Source organism: Mytilus trossulus, chromosome 7 (assembly GCF_036588685.1).
Source record: "Mytilus trossulus isolate FHL-02 chromosome 7, PNRI_Mtr1.1.1.hap1, whole genome shotgun sequence".
Lineage (NCBI taxonomy): Eukaryota > Metazoa > Mollusca > Bivalvia > Mytilida > Mytilidae > Mytilus > Mytilus trossulus.
In genome coordinates this window covers 62,385,747-62,400,629 of record NC_086379.1, presented here as the reverse complement: position 1 = coordinate 62,400,629, position 14,883 = coordinate 62,385,747, and the positions used below count along the sequence as shown (strand labels likewise).

Below are 14,883 nucleotides of genomic sequence, written 5' to 3'. Positions count from 1 at the left end.
AACCTCATCTTCACAAAAGTACAAATCGGTCTAGGTGTCTCTATATAAAAGTTTGTTAAACGGATAAAATATTTCGACTTAAATTCGAGAAACGATGCTTGATCGTTGTTCGTTTGAGTGAAACTTGGATTACAGTTCTGTTTCAACAGAATAAAGAATTCACGTCTATTCTTCGCATTATTTATGTTTTACTTGCCAATATGACTAAGCGCCGCCCAAGACCAAGAAGTTGTGATGATCCAGGTTGCTTTTCATACCATATTCAAGTCAAGTATTTTCATAAAACTATGGACGGAAAAGATTACCGAATTCAACAACAAAGAGATCAAAGTACTATGTATAAAACACTGCGTTGATGTTTACTCTATCGATCCCGCAAGATTTGAGGAAACTCGAATTTTTCTCGACCACTGAGATCATACCATGATGGGGAAGATGAAAAAATACTTTAAAGCCACAAATATTCGCACTTGCGTGATTGGTACTTTAGATGATCTCATTAACCAACAAAAGCACCACCAAACAGCAATCGACTTAGGACATGTGACCGCAACTTATAAGAAATATGAAAGATAATAAGTTGAAGTGTAACTTGTATGCAGACACACTAACTATACAGCAGGGTCAGTTCCGCGTGATTACCAATTCCAGAATTTTAACAATGAGGAAAAACAGGGTTCCCGAACTTCTTAATACCTCGTATTGCATCTATAATCGTATAATTGGGGTGATGTAAATGATCTCTTGGAGGAATGGAAAGGTATGCTCAGTCATTCATTTCTTGGTTCAAACAATAAGACATGGAGTCACAACCTCTATTTTCAAACACAAAGGTTCGTGGTTTTATCTCCGTTTCTGGGATACAATTTCAGGGACCAAATTGTCGGCTCTTCCTTCACACCATTTGCGAGTATTGTCTTCTGGAACAACGATAGTCTGTCAGAAGGATACGCGACTGATCACGTGTTAAAAGAGAGCCATACCACTTGCACGTAAAAGACAACAAAAAGCAGGCTAATGGCGATGCAAGGCAGCACTCGCACAATAAAAGTAGAAAGGGGTATGATTAATTTAACTCATAATACACTTAAAATAACTATGCTTAAACTAACATCTCTAGAAGGTCTATATTCTTGTTGATTCTCCAGGACTGTAAAGGTTATGAGAATGTAAAGGTTACTACTAGTAACCAATGATTCAGCGGTTTTCTCTGATAAATCAGAGTAACTACTATGAATATACAGTGGAGATCACTTCTAACCTCTCATTAGAACTGTCAGAATAATCTGTCATAGAACTGTTCTAACCTGTCCTAGAACAGTTCTAGCTAGAACTGTTCTACCCTAGAACTGTTCTAGGTAGAACTGTCAGGATCAGTTCTAGGTAGAACTGACTAAATCAGTTCTAGGTAGAACTGTCAGGATCAGTTCTAGGGTAGAACTGTCCAAATCAGTTCTAGGTAGAACTGTCCAAATCAGTTCTAACCGTAGAACTGTCAGCAGAATTGACTAAATCAGTCAGGACTGTAGAACAGTTCTAAATGACGTCACTACAGTAAGGGCACTAAATTTAGAATTTAGAAGAAATAAATCACTTCCAATTACTTTGCTATTTAATAGCAGATTTTCTATATTTTTTACTAATCAAACGTTACATGTACACATATCGAAGTGAATTGAAGGTTATCCAACTCATCGGAGAAACATTTTTATAAGATTGCATAGAAAACATCATTGTTTACGTTTCTTCGTTCCCCGTCTTTAACAGTCTCTTCATAAAACTCTGCATTTGATTCATGGAAGTTTAATCTTAATTTACCTTGTTTACCTTGGATTTACATTCATGATTCAAAGATTCTGTTTTGACAAATGTTCAAACGAAAATTGTCATGATTGTACAGTGGATGAATTATGGGATATTTTAACGAAAAAAGTGTTGTTAAACGTAAAAAAACTATGTAGGCTACATTTGCATTATCTTGTAAATAATCTGGGAGTGTGGAAGTTGGAACGTCAGAAAAATATACTCAATGTGAACATGAATGAAACATTTGCCACTGGACTTTAGGTTACAACCAAAACCAATCATTTTCTTCCTTCAAATTATTCCAAGAAGAGAACTTCTCATACATGTACTTTTCATTTTAAAATAAAGTATATGAATCAGTCATGTAGTGTTGGATGATGCCGTTATATAGTTTTGTTTAAAAAAAAAACATCATAAACTACACTGACTTAAAAAGTCACTTTTGTGACGATTCATTATTTAATAATTTAATTTTGGATGTAACGGGTCACTGATTGGCTGACGTTATTTTGTTATCAGCCCATAGATAAAAGTTAGTCATGTGACCGTATCGCCATCAACGTTTTTTCATTGTTTGCCAAGGTTTTAATTGGAAGTTAAAATTAAATTATAAGAAATGACTAATATTTTTTTCTGTCTATTTGAAATAACATAAAAAATGTGGTGCATGCACACTGTTAAAAAAACCTGCTACCCGCGTTATTCAGTGTGCACCAAATTTTTTATGTTATTTCTTCATAGACAGAAAAAATATTACAGTCATTTCTTAATAAATAATAATATTATCGATACAGACATGACAGAGAGGAAATAAGGGCTCGCTAAATCGATTTTGAAATTTGGTATTGTCTTTATCATGCAGTATCTATCCTGACATAGAAATATTATTGGTTTACAATGAGGCCATACATGTATTTATTTACATGATGAAGTATATATGTTCAGTTTTGTTTGATGTGGTCAAATAATGTTGTTATTAAAACAAGTCAGTCTGATATATCGAAACTACTGAAATTTGTTAGCAATTTAATATTTTGAATATAAAGAGGACATGCTGTCATTTGAATTATACTATCCATCGTGATCGGTTGTTGTCTGCTCTTTGGTCGGGTTGTTGTCGCTTTGACACCTTTCGCCATTTCCTTTCTCAATTTTATAAGTGATTTACTATGCAGCTATATAATTATCTAATAAAGTGTAAATATGGTCAGTTTTGGTTGCTGCAGACACACAATTTTGTTATACCAGTCTGTCTTCGGTATGAAAACTACTGAAATTTGTTTATGATGCAATATTTTGATTAAAAAGAGGACACGCTGACACTGTTAATTGATGCAAAAGAAATTAGGTGTTCCAATATTTCTATCATTTGTATTATACAATCAATTCTTACATAACAATATACATGTAACAGATTTACTATACAACTAAAAGAGTTAACGGTACATAAAAAAGAGCAAATATCATGAATATGGTCAGTTTTGGCTGATGTAGTCATATATGGTGAGTTTTGGTTGATGCTGTCAAATATGGTCAGGTTTGATTGATGCAGACAAATAATTTCAGATATGAAATCTAACGATGTGTGTTTCTGATGCGATATTTTGAATAAAAGTAGGAAATGCACTCTCAATCAATGAATTTTTTTTTTTGGGGTCTTTAATATCCAATATTGCAGTTGTTTATATACTACAGTCCCTCTTGACCTAAAATTATAACTGAAGTACTGTCATGACTGTGCAGCTATATAGACTTGCATAAAAAAAGCAGATATGGTCAGTTTTAGTTGATGCGGTCAGTAGATTTTATTACACAACTCAGTCTAAAGTATGAAAACTACTGATATTTGTTTACGATTAAATACTTTGAATAAAAAGAGGACATGCTGGCACTATAAATTCATGCGAACAAAGTTTTGAGGTCATCATTGGTCATTGTTTTCCAATATTGCTGTAACTTGTATATTCTAGTCCCTCTTGACCTAAAATTATATCTGAATTACTGTGCAGCTATATAGATTTGCAGAAAAAAAGAGCAAATAAGGTCAGTTTAGATTGATGTGGTCAAAACATTTTATTACATGACTCAGTCTGAAGTATGAAAACTACTGATATTTGTTTACGATTCAACATGTTCAATACTTTGAATAAAAAGAGGACATGCTGGCACTTTAAATTCATGCGAACAAAATTTTTAGGTCATTGTTTTCCAATATTGCTGTAACTTGTATATTACAGTCCCTCTTGACCTAAAATTATAACTGAATTACTGTGCAGCTATATAGCTTTGCAGAAAGAAAGAGCAAATAAGGTCAGTTTATATATAAAAAAGAAGATGTGGTATGATTGCCAATGAGACAACTATCCACAAAAGACCAAAATGACACAAACATTAACAACTATAGGTCACTGTACGGCCTTAAACAATGAGCAGAGCCCATACCGCATAGTCAGCTTAGATTGATGCGGTCAAAAGATTTTATAACCCGACTCAGTCTGAAGTATGAAAACTACTGATATTTGTTAACGATTCAATACTTAGAATAAAAAGAGGACATGCTGGCACTTTAAATTCATGCGAACAAAATTTTGAGGTCATTGTTTTCCAATATTGCTGTAACTTGTACATGTATATTACAGTCCCTCTTGACCTAAAATTATAACTGAATTATATACAATTACTGTGCAGCTATATACAATGATATAGATTTGCAGGAAGAAAAACAAATAAGGTCAGTTTAGATTGATGCGGTCAAAAGATTTTATTTCACGACTCAGTCTGAATTATGAAAACTACTGATAATTGTTTAAGATTCAACACTTTGAATAAAAAGAGGACATGCTGGCACTTTAAATTTATGCGAACAAAAATTTGAAGTCATTATTTTTCTGATATTGCTGTAACTTGTATATTACAGTCCCTCTTGACCTAAAATTATAACTGAATTACTGTGCAGCTTATAGAGCAAATAAGGTCAGTTCAGATTGATGCGGTCAAAAGATTTTTGTATAACAGGTCCATCCGAGGTAAGAAAACTGCTCGTAAACAGATATCACATTTGTTTAAGATTCAATATTTTAAATAAAAAGAGGACATGCTAGTATTATAAATTGATTGCAAATAAAATTTTGAAATCATTAATGTTTGCCAATATAATTGGTATCCTTACCTTAAAATAAACTGGATTCCTGTAATGTGCAGCTAAAAGTATTATAGATTTATATGAAGAAATCAAATATGGTCAGTTTAAGTTTATAGTGGATCGATGGCAGATCCAGAGGGGGTGACCCCTTTTTTGGACGATGAATGCATTTGAATGGGGACATATAGTTGGACCCCCCCTTTTTTTCCTGGGTTGGGACCCCCCCCCAACCCCCACCCCCTTTTAAAACTGCTGGATCCGCCGGAACAACGTATTACATTATAGATGGTAAGATAATTTTGTTATTTAAAACAAGGCATCCTGACTCCCGGAATGACAAATGTAAAACAATTGACTGAATAATAATGCCCCCTCCCCAATATTAACGGCCTAATTTATGTTCAAAAAATGAAAGAAAAACAAATAATTTATGCATACATCAACAAAAGAAAATCACTGAATAACAGGCTCCTGACTTGGAACAGTCACATACATGCAGAATATGGCGGGGTTAAACATGTTCTCTTGCCGACGAAAAATTTGAAATAAAACCGGCAAAATAGCAAAACTCTTTATAATATTAATCGCTATTTTGTCGAAGCCTTTATATTTAGTCAAAGATTTCTTAAAATTAAAAATCAATTCTAGCCGTAGAATTTATAAATCAATTTTAGCAGTAGGATTTATAAATCAATTCTAGCCGTAGAATTTATAAATCAATTCTAGCCGTAGAATTTATAAATCAATTCTAGCCGTAGAATTTGTAATCAATTCTAACGGCAGAACTGTTCTAGAAGTAGAACTGACCAAATATTTGGTCAGTTCTAGGTAGAACTGTCAGGATCAGTTCTAGGGTAGAACTGTCAGGATCAGTTCTAGGTAGAACTGTCCAAATCAGTTCTAGCTAGAACTGACCAAGTCAGTTCTAGCTAGAACAGTTCTAACCTAGAACTGACTAAAAGGTGTCAGGCTGACAGTTCTACGTACTGTTCTAGAACAGTTCTCCTGACAGATTCTGACAGATTTAATGAGAGGTTAGAACTGATCTCCACTGTATGCTGCATTCTATTAAACAAGAGATGTCGACGTGCATCAATTTAATTGGCGTGCCGGTGCTATTGAGAGGAGTGACTTGCGGGTAGACATTGTTTGTAGTTGAAATTATGATATGTATTTGTGTATTAGAGGTAGTAACATGGCTACCTCAAAAAAACGATAGTATTGACGGGTAAGTTATAACTAGATGATTGTGAGGATTGAATAAAAAAAATCTAATTTAACGGATTTCTTAATCTGAACGAACATTTACTGATTTGTTTGCAAAATCTCTTCCACCACCTTTTTATACCAGCAATCTTCTGCAATTTTATCATGATGACCTATATAAATATCACTTTTTTGTGAGTATGAATCTAAAATTCCTCAATTTTTATATCGAAACTATCTAGTTATGTATCCAAAATTCTTCTAAAGTCTTGTAAGTGCTCGTTCATTTCCGGAACAAATGGCTTTAAGCTTTGTATTACTTTTCCTTTCTTAAAATAGAAATAAAGGACTTCTTAACTATGTGAGAGACGTATTATTCATAGAAAGATGTCAAAGAGGGACGTGACATTATATTGAGTGCGGCACATAGTAAACGCCATGTGTGTGGTATTTACGAGAGGTATGAGTATGATGCAACGTATTACCCTAAATTTTTAAGGTTTCGATATCTACTCTAGTTTGTCTCAACACATCTCACTCCGTGAATCTATTCAATTTCTCTTTCTTGTTCTTCTTGTTTTGCTTACCAAACATTCATCACCTGGATCTCAGCTGCCGTTTTATTTTCGTGAAGTTAACAAATCAATGGTTCTGCATGTTTGAATTTGTGGTCAAACTTGTCCAGCTTGTTCATTATTTTTTCTCATGTTCTTTTATTGCTGCATCATATTCTATTGGCATCCATTTTATATCCGTTTCATACGTGCTTTTGAATTAACCAACATTTCATTACAGCATCCGAAATGGCCCTCAGAGCTTTCATGATGGTGATATTGTGGTCATTCATGTTCCAGTATCTGAAGAAACTACATTTGATCGTCCCTTTTTATCAATGACCCTTTCTGTTGTTATTTTCCCTGAAAAGTGTTATTTCAATTTGGATGACCGTTTCCGATGGATTTGGGCTCTTTTTGGTGAGTCGTCCAAGTTCGTCCCAAAAGATGTCCCATTGGCGATAATCTGAAGACATTACTGGCCACGGCAACACTCGAATGCGATTATTCTCCAAAACTCATTAAAATGTGTTTACAACGGGCGTTTTCTGTTAAAAATGTAGTTTAACGATGCCTTCGGAGAAACGGGAGAACTAGTGGAGCCAGAATTTCGTTCCTATACCTTTTTGCATTTAGGTTTCATTCACTAATTGTCAGATCGGGGCGTTCCTGGTAGGTTATCCATTTCATACCATTAATTCGCCACCCTAAAGCCAATTTGTTTCCTGTACGCACGCATCAAAAAGCATGCCTTGCACCTGCGGCAGACCATGTCTCTGCCGTCGATAAATGTCAAGTTGAATTTCGATTCAGCGGTAAAAAGGATTTGTCTCCATGTTAGTCTATGTCATCGAATCCGAACCCCCCTTATTTAACTCGCGACATCCTTCGATTCTGCATAAGGATAGGTCACTTCAACGAACGACGAGCTCTTAGACTGCCTAAAATAAAGTCGGTTACAAACTGTTTGCGCATATAGCCTATTTTTGTTTCTTCCATGAGTTTCTCCAAATCGATTATGGAGATGAATAATGCGGATTTGCCAATCTTCACACAACCTCGTTTCACGTGAGTTGCAACCTCGGGGACGTTAAAATGTTGTACCAGTATCTCTAAGACGAGTCTTTAGCGCCTTTCAAAGTCATTCTAGAGACATTGAATAGTGCTCGATACATTTAATGATCAAAAGGAAAACTCAGTTCCATCTCTATAAAGGTAAATGGTTGAAAAAAATGCGTATTTGTTTGAAATCGGAAAATGGCGTTAAGTTATCTTCGAATTTAAAAGAAAAACTAAATGATCATGAATAAATTATTCAGGTCATTAGTTTTAATCGTGAAAATATTACAAACTAATATATTAAATATATTTTACTTAAAAAGTAATGTTTCTTTTTTTATATATACACATGGAAAAAAGTATTGCAAAATATTGATTTTTTAAAACTTGAATAATCAGCCTTTTTTTTTTGATGGAATAAGATAAAATATTTGTAAAATAATATTGAAACATAGTTTATGAAAATATTGGCATTTTAACGAACAAAAAATGATTGAAAAAAAATATTTATCTAACCACAATTCTAAAAACAAAATGAGGTGTTTTTTTTGTACAAAAAACTGCATTTTACCACTTTTACTGTAGTCGAACTTTACAATGTCAGACATTTCAAAATTAATCTTACTTTGTAAAATATTACTTTGATTCGAACAAAAAAAAATTCTCTGAAACTGACATTATCAAGATGCTTTATTTCTTGATTGCCAATCTATTTGATTCGTTTGGCGGACGTGTTTTCCAACAAACAATCGGCATTCCCATGAAGACCAACTTGTTCTTTTATTCTTATGAGGCTGGTTACATACAAGAACTTCTTAGCTTGAGAGAAGAGAAGTTAGCAGTATCCTTTGCTTTACGTTCTGCTATATAGATGATGTTCTCTCACTTGATAATTCAAAATGTGTCGACTATGTTGAATTCATCTATTCGAATATACCGAACTTGAGATAATGGATACAACAGATACAATGAAGTCTGCCTCATATCTAGACTTACATCTAGAAATTGACAATAAGGGTCGGTTGAAAACAATACTTCAGCTTTACAATTGTGAACTTATGAATACTGTATATGTATATCCCATTTGATACGATATTACCGGGTTTGTGTTTCTAATCATAAATTTCCTTGATAGAGGATGCTGCTCACAAGAAAGCTGTATTAAACTTAGTGTACCAAACGGTAAAATTTAAATCATCCCTCCGTAATTTATTACGGGCGCCATTACGAGTTGGTTGACCGTTATGGAATATCCGTTTCACAGATGATAGCGAATATGTTCCTACTATCGTTACTACAATTCTGTTCATTTTTCACGAATGTCTATGCTGATTAACCGGGTTAGTACTAACACAGCGGGTACCACATGTTGAGCAGGATCTTCTTACCCTCCAAGATTATCCCCAGTTTTTGGTGGGTTTCGTGTTGCTTAGTATTTAGTTTTCTATGTTGTGTTTTGAGAACTTATTGGTTGTCTTTTTCTTTTATAGCCATTGCATTGTCAGTTAAGTTTGATTTATGACTTTGAATGTTCCCTTGGTGTCTTCTAATCTTCTAGTAGTAAAGTACATATTTTCACATGTTTTAAACAGAATGTCATTTTACCTTTTGTGATTATCAGTGATGCATTTTTGAAATAATAACTACACTGATAATACTTAAAACAAATGGAAATCATAACCAATGTGTGCATTTCATAGAAGATTCACGAGGGCTTATGTATCCGCAATAAATTCTCTACATAGTAGATCATAGTTCACTTGAATACATTGAAACATGATGGACAGTCAGTCTGTACGACAATGTATTTTAAAGTATTTAAAGGTAAAGAGGTTTTGGTAGGATGTAGTTTAAAGGCCCCGAAATGACAAGTCTCAAACAACTCGGAAGACAAAACTAACCTTTATGTACTATACAATAAAAGAAAAACAAATATAACATCCAGAAACAATCGAAAGATCCCTGACTTTGGACAGGTATATACAGAAAGTTGCAGATTAAAAAGTTTTTTCTTGGCAACAAACATTTATTCTTACGTATGACATTAGTGTAACAATAGAGATTTCCAATAAAATGACATACGTACCTAACTCGACGTACGCACGTAACGGGACCGGTTGTTGCTAACCAATTAGAGATTTCCAATAAAATGACTTTACTCGACATAACCGACCTAACTCAACGTTTTTCGTCCTACTGCATTGAAGCATGACGGAGGGGAGCATACACTGCATGCATGTTTTGCTCTTTGAACACGCATTGTTGCTGGAATATGCCTTCAGTAAAAAACAACCACAACTATTTTTTTTACTCTTTAAATATTTTGTCATTAAACTTTGAATGATTTTATTAACATAAATACTATAATGGAACAAGTACATTACCAACTTGTAATCAAACACACCCATCATTTCTTGTCATTTCACTTGACCCATATCTTAGTTCTTCTCACATTATGAATTTTAAAAACTACCAAGACGACATTTAGCATACAAATATTAAAATAACGAATTCCGAAGCGAGAAGGTTGCTTTTTGTTGTTTTAAAAAGATTTAACGTTTAAAGTAAATTCCAACACACCCGAATGTAAAAGGTGTACTCGACTTGTAAAACAAAATTGTATTTTTCTATAATTTAATTGAAGATAATTTGATGTGGGCAGAAATTCATATCAATGATATATTTTTCAAAAATACTTTTTCGTCTTTAACTATACCAAATTATGGGGCGAGGTTTTTGTTTAAGTATACCTAAACTTGCATCCGAGGATACAGGGGTAGAGGGCGTACTCTCCCTTTTCGATCGATAAATAAGAAATTAAATATTATAAAACATTAAAAATCGAAAAGAAGAATCTATCTGATAACGATACACAAAATCAATACAAATATCAAATAATAAGTTCATTAAATTTTGCAATTATATCTGAAAATCAAAGTCATTGTCAAAACCACGAAAGACAACTCCAATGAATCGTATGATAGGTAAAGATACATATATATACGTGGTCTCATGACAGTGAAATTTAGGCGGGAATCTCAATAATCACGTGATATATAAAAGTCATGATTTCTTTTGTTTTTCATCATCTTAGAAATATTTGATATTGATAAAAAAAAATTATGAATGGGTTTCATAGTTTAGGAATACTTAGTTAAAACTTGAGTAACGCATTTAACAAAATTAATTGGTTAGCAATAACCGGTCCCGTTACGTGCGTACGTCGAGTTAGGTACGTATGTCATTTTATTGGAAATCTCTATTACAACATAAGAACACATTATGAATATTTATTGAAAGGGGTTTACCCATTTAATCATATCGATACAAAGCTCTATATAAATGCATGCTACTAAAACGGTAACAAACAAGGAAGAGAAACGATTTTGTGAAAATGACATGTAAATGAAAGAAGTCAAATCACAAAAATACTGAATTCCGAGGAAAATTCAAAAAGGAAAAGTCCCTAATCAAATGGCAAAATCTAAAGCTTAAACACATAAAACGAATGGATAACAACTGTCATATTTCTGACTTGGTAAAGACATTTTCTTAAGTAAAAATGGGGGACTGAACCTGGTTTTATAGCTGCCGCTCATTGAGTAATTCAATTATCGAATATTTTTTATCTTGTATAGTTACAGAAAAATAGGACTGGTTTTTTTATATATTTATTGAAAAAAGAACTCCATACATTCACTTTGAACAAAATCGTGTAATTTGGTTTTTTTTCAAAACTAAGAAAAAAAATACTTTGAATGATTCATCTGTCCATTCAGACTAAGAATTATAACTCGGTACTCACTACGACATAATTGTGTTTCAAATATGACTTATTTATAATATTAGTAGTCTACGAATGACTGTTATACCTTCATTTCGGTTGATCATCCAAAACGCCTACAGTTGAACGTTACTAAAATACAAGTATACAAGGCGTGGTGGATATATCGAAAAACTTTACTCATTACTACTTACATATAAAGAATTGCAAGAGATATAAACATTATCAAATACAATATTCATATATACAGATATCAACTTGTTAGTTTTCGCTGTAAATAAAATGATGTTATCAGGTTCCAAAAATCTTATAAATCTCATAGAGCTGCAAAATACACTGAAATCTAAAAAATAAAACAAACGGGAAAACAATATGTCCCATAACACTTAAAACTGAATTCCCGTACGAAGTACCAGTAGTTGATATAAGGTCATGCGATGCAATGAAAGTATCAATAACCCAGTATACCAGTAAAAATCCCACAAGAAAAATACAGTTTATTTCTATTGATGACCAAGTCAGAGGACGTCTTCGTTTTTCGTAATGCTTCATTTGTAGTAAAAAGATTGTCAACTGCAGAGCAGTTAATGACGCTAATATGTTCTGAAATAAAAATACAAGTTTAACATTGGTCCAGCCTTCGCTATAAACGCTGATAAAATTTAGATTTTCGAAAAAAACCATTCCCCATAATCCAAAAATTAGAAGACAGTTTGGAAGAGTGATAATTTTGACGCGGCTAAGCAAAACTTTGCAATCTTTTGAAATTAAGTAGTATCCTTTCGAAATAGCCACAAACAGAATGATTTTGGAAGTAAGTGCGATTACATAAAACGCTAATGTTACTTGGTCACTTGAATGTTCGTCATAAAGACATGTAAAAATCAACAACGGAATATTGATGACAATTCCACACAGAAATGCAAAACTAGATTTTTTAGAAACCGACCGGTATCCTGTTGGCATATTTTCGGGTGATCTTTCTGCTATAAGTTCGGTTTCTTCGGTGATGTCTACCGATAATTGGCTAATCGGGAACGCCTGTAGAATAGTAGTTTCAGGCCACGTTGAAGCCAGTAATAAAACCACCATCAACGTAAATGCTATAACAATAGGTGCAAGAAATGGCTCTGTTGAATCAAACAATTCAATGAGATCGGTGTTGTTCCCACAAACTTCATGGTTGATTACTCCTTCCTTTGAAGGTCCTCGAAGACCCTGGAGCAAGTAATAACTCCAAAAAGAAATATATGTTCCTATTTGGAAAATAAGCAAGTAATGAACAAGAACTGACGGTTTAAGTTTATATTGAACCAACACTACTACAACCACTGTCTGTACGGGATAACATAAAATACAAAGAATGTTACAAATAATTTCTGACTTGAAAAATTGGTTGTAACTTATCATAAATCCTGAAATGTTGCATGCTAGATGTGTCGATATGTGAAATAATCCACCAAAAGCAAAGATACACAGAAAAAAGAGTCTTATTTTAATTGCTGGTTTAACTTCCTGGTTTTCTGAAATGATGATATTGGTTTTGAGTAAGATTGGTAGACAAATACAAGAAAGAAGGCCAAAACTTTGTAATGACACCAACAGTATATAAGTCATATCGAATGATCCTTTTGGTTCTGTTGGTTCATAGATTGTCACCACTATATTGGCTGAGGTAAGAGCGAAAATGACTGTTAGTATAACAACAGCTGATAGGCTTCCATCATGTTGAGATTTTGTACCACGTCGACCAATGACTCTTCCCGCTGTACATGGTAGTAGAACTATGCTCCTGAATGCAGACATGTTGATCTAAAAATGAATATCCAATAAATAAAACATTAGACCATGATTGTTTAAAAATAAATACAGGAATAAAGGAAAAAAGTTTACATGTACAATTAAATGAATGCGTGGCTTAAAATCGACTTGAATTAAGTAGTTTACTTTTAGTATTTATACATTGAGAATGTAAATGGGGAGTATGTCAAAGAGACAACAACCCGACCAAATAGCAGACAACAGCCGAAGGCCAACAATGTCCAAAGTTAGCAGCCTGTAATTCAGTGGTTGTCGCAGTTACATGTAATTGAAGCCGATTGAAAGCTAAATTTCAATTTTTAATGTTAATTTTATCGAACAAGTAGTGACCTGTTAAAATGCAACCATCTTACACTTCAGTTTTTATTACGACAAAATTGTAAAGATATCAATTTTCTATATGCAATTAGATCTATGTGGAAATCCACGAACATGTTATAAATATTTAACAAAAATTGACCAAAATCTGCTAATTTAACACAATAAAACTTATGTATTTCGGTTCAAGATCATAGACACTATGGTTAACAGAGCTCGAGGGATGGAAAAAGTGTAATTTTATCCAAATTCTAATGTAATCCTATATATATGTAACAAAATTAAAGTATGCTGTTATCATGTATCTTAAGATAAGATATGCATTATAAACTTAAATTTGTATATCTGGAATATAAATCATCGGAAACAATCATATTAAATTAGCACTTACTTTTTATTTCGCTGGTTCTTTAAACAGGAAGGAAGGAGAGTATCTGAACCTTGACAAACCTGATGACATTTAATATACTGTACTATTTTTATACTTGAAGTTGATATGAATGCAACCATGCCTTATATTTACCCATTAAACGTGTCAATAAAACCTAAGTGGATATGCCATTTTACCCTGTGTATGTTATACTCATATATTCATTATTGAAGTATGCAGTCTGAATAAACAGTTTAAAAGATTCGTATTTGAATAAAATTGAATCAGTCTTCGTGTTTGTGATAGACTATAATTGATGGAATCAGAGTTATCTCATTGGCAATCTTATCACATCTTAATTTTATACATCATGATTACGTATGGTCAGCATTGAAATGTTCCGACATGACAACTTTTGTTTACGAAAAGGCAGTTCTATTTTAATACGATATCACAACGTAGCCATTAAATCAAGAGTTCCAAGCTGTGAATTTGAAATCAACCGTTTGTATGTTTAACGAACGCAAACGCGATTTGGTAGACGGGTATGGAACATCTGTTTCACCGATGATAGCGGACATGTTTTTAATGTTACTACAATCAATACCCCTTTCCCCCGAATACGACCCATCGAGTTAGACTTATTACAGGGTTAGTACTTACATGAACAACACAGCGGCTGTTATACATGTGGAACTGGCTATTCTCATCGTGCCTTCCAGAGAAACTGATATGACATCCAGTTTTTGGCGGGATTCGTATTGCTCAACCTTTAGTTTTCTATGTTATGTTGTGTGTACTATTGTTTATCTGTTTGTTTGTT

At 33.3% G+C, this 14,883-nt stretch overlaps 1 protein-coding gene across 1 annotated transcript; it reads right to left on the bottom strand.

Annotated features, from left to right (window-relative positions):
* Positions 1 to 11,182: 11,182 nt before the first annotated feature.
* On the bottom strand, positions 11,183 to 14,126 carry LOC134727200 (uncharacterized). The gene is made up of 2 exons (XM_063591580.1): positions 14,082 to 14,126; positions 11,183 to 13,363 (listed from the first exon to the last, which is right to left on the bottom strand). Exon 2 carries the CDS (start codon positions 13,355 to 13,357, stop codon positions 11,843 to 11,845), a length of 1,515 nt encoding a protein of 504 aa, XP_063447650.1. The 5' UTR covers positions 13,358 to 13,363; positions 14,082 to 14,126; the 3' UTR covers positions 11,183 to 11,842.
* Positions 14,127 to 14,883: the final 757 nt, after the last annotated feature.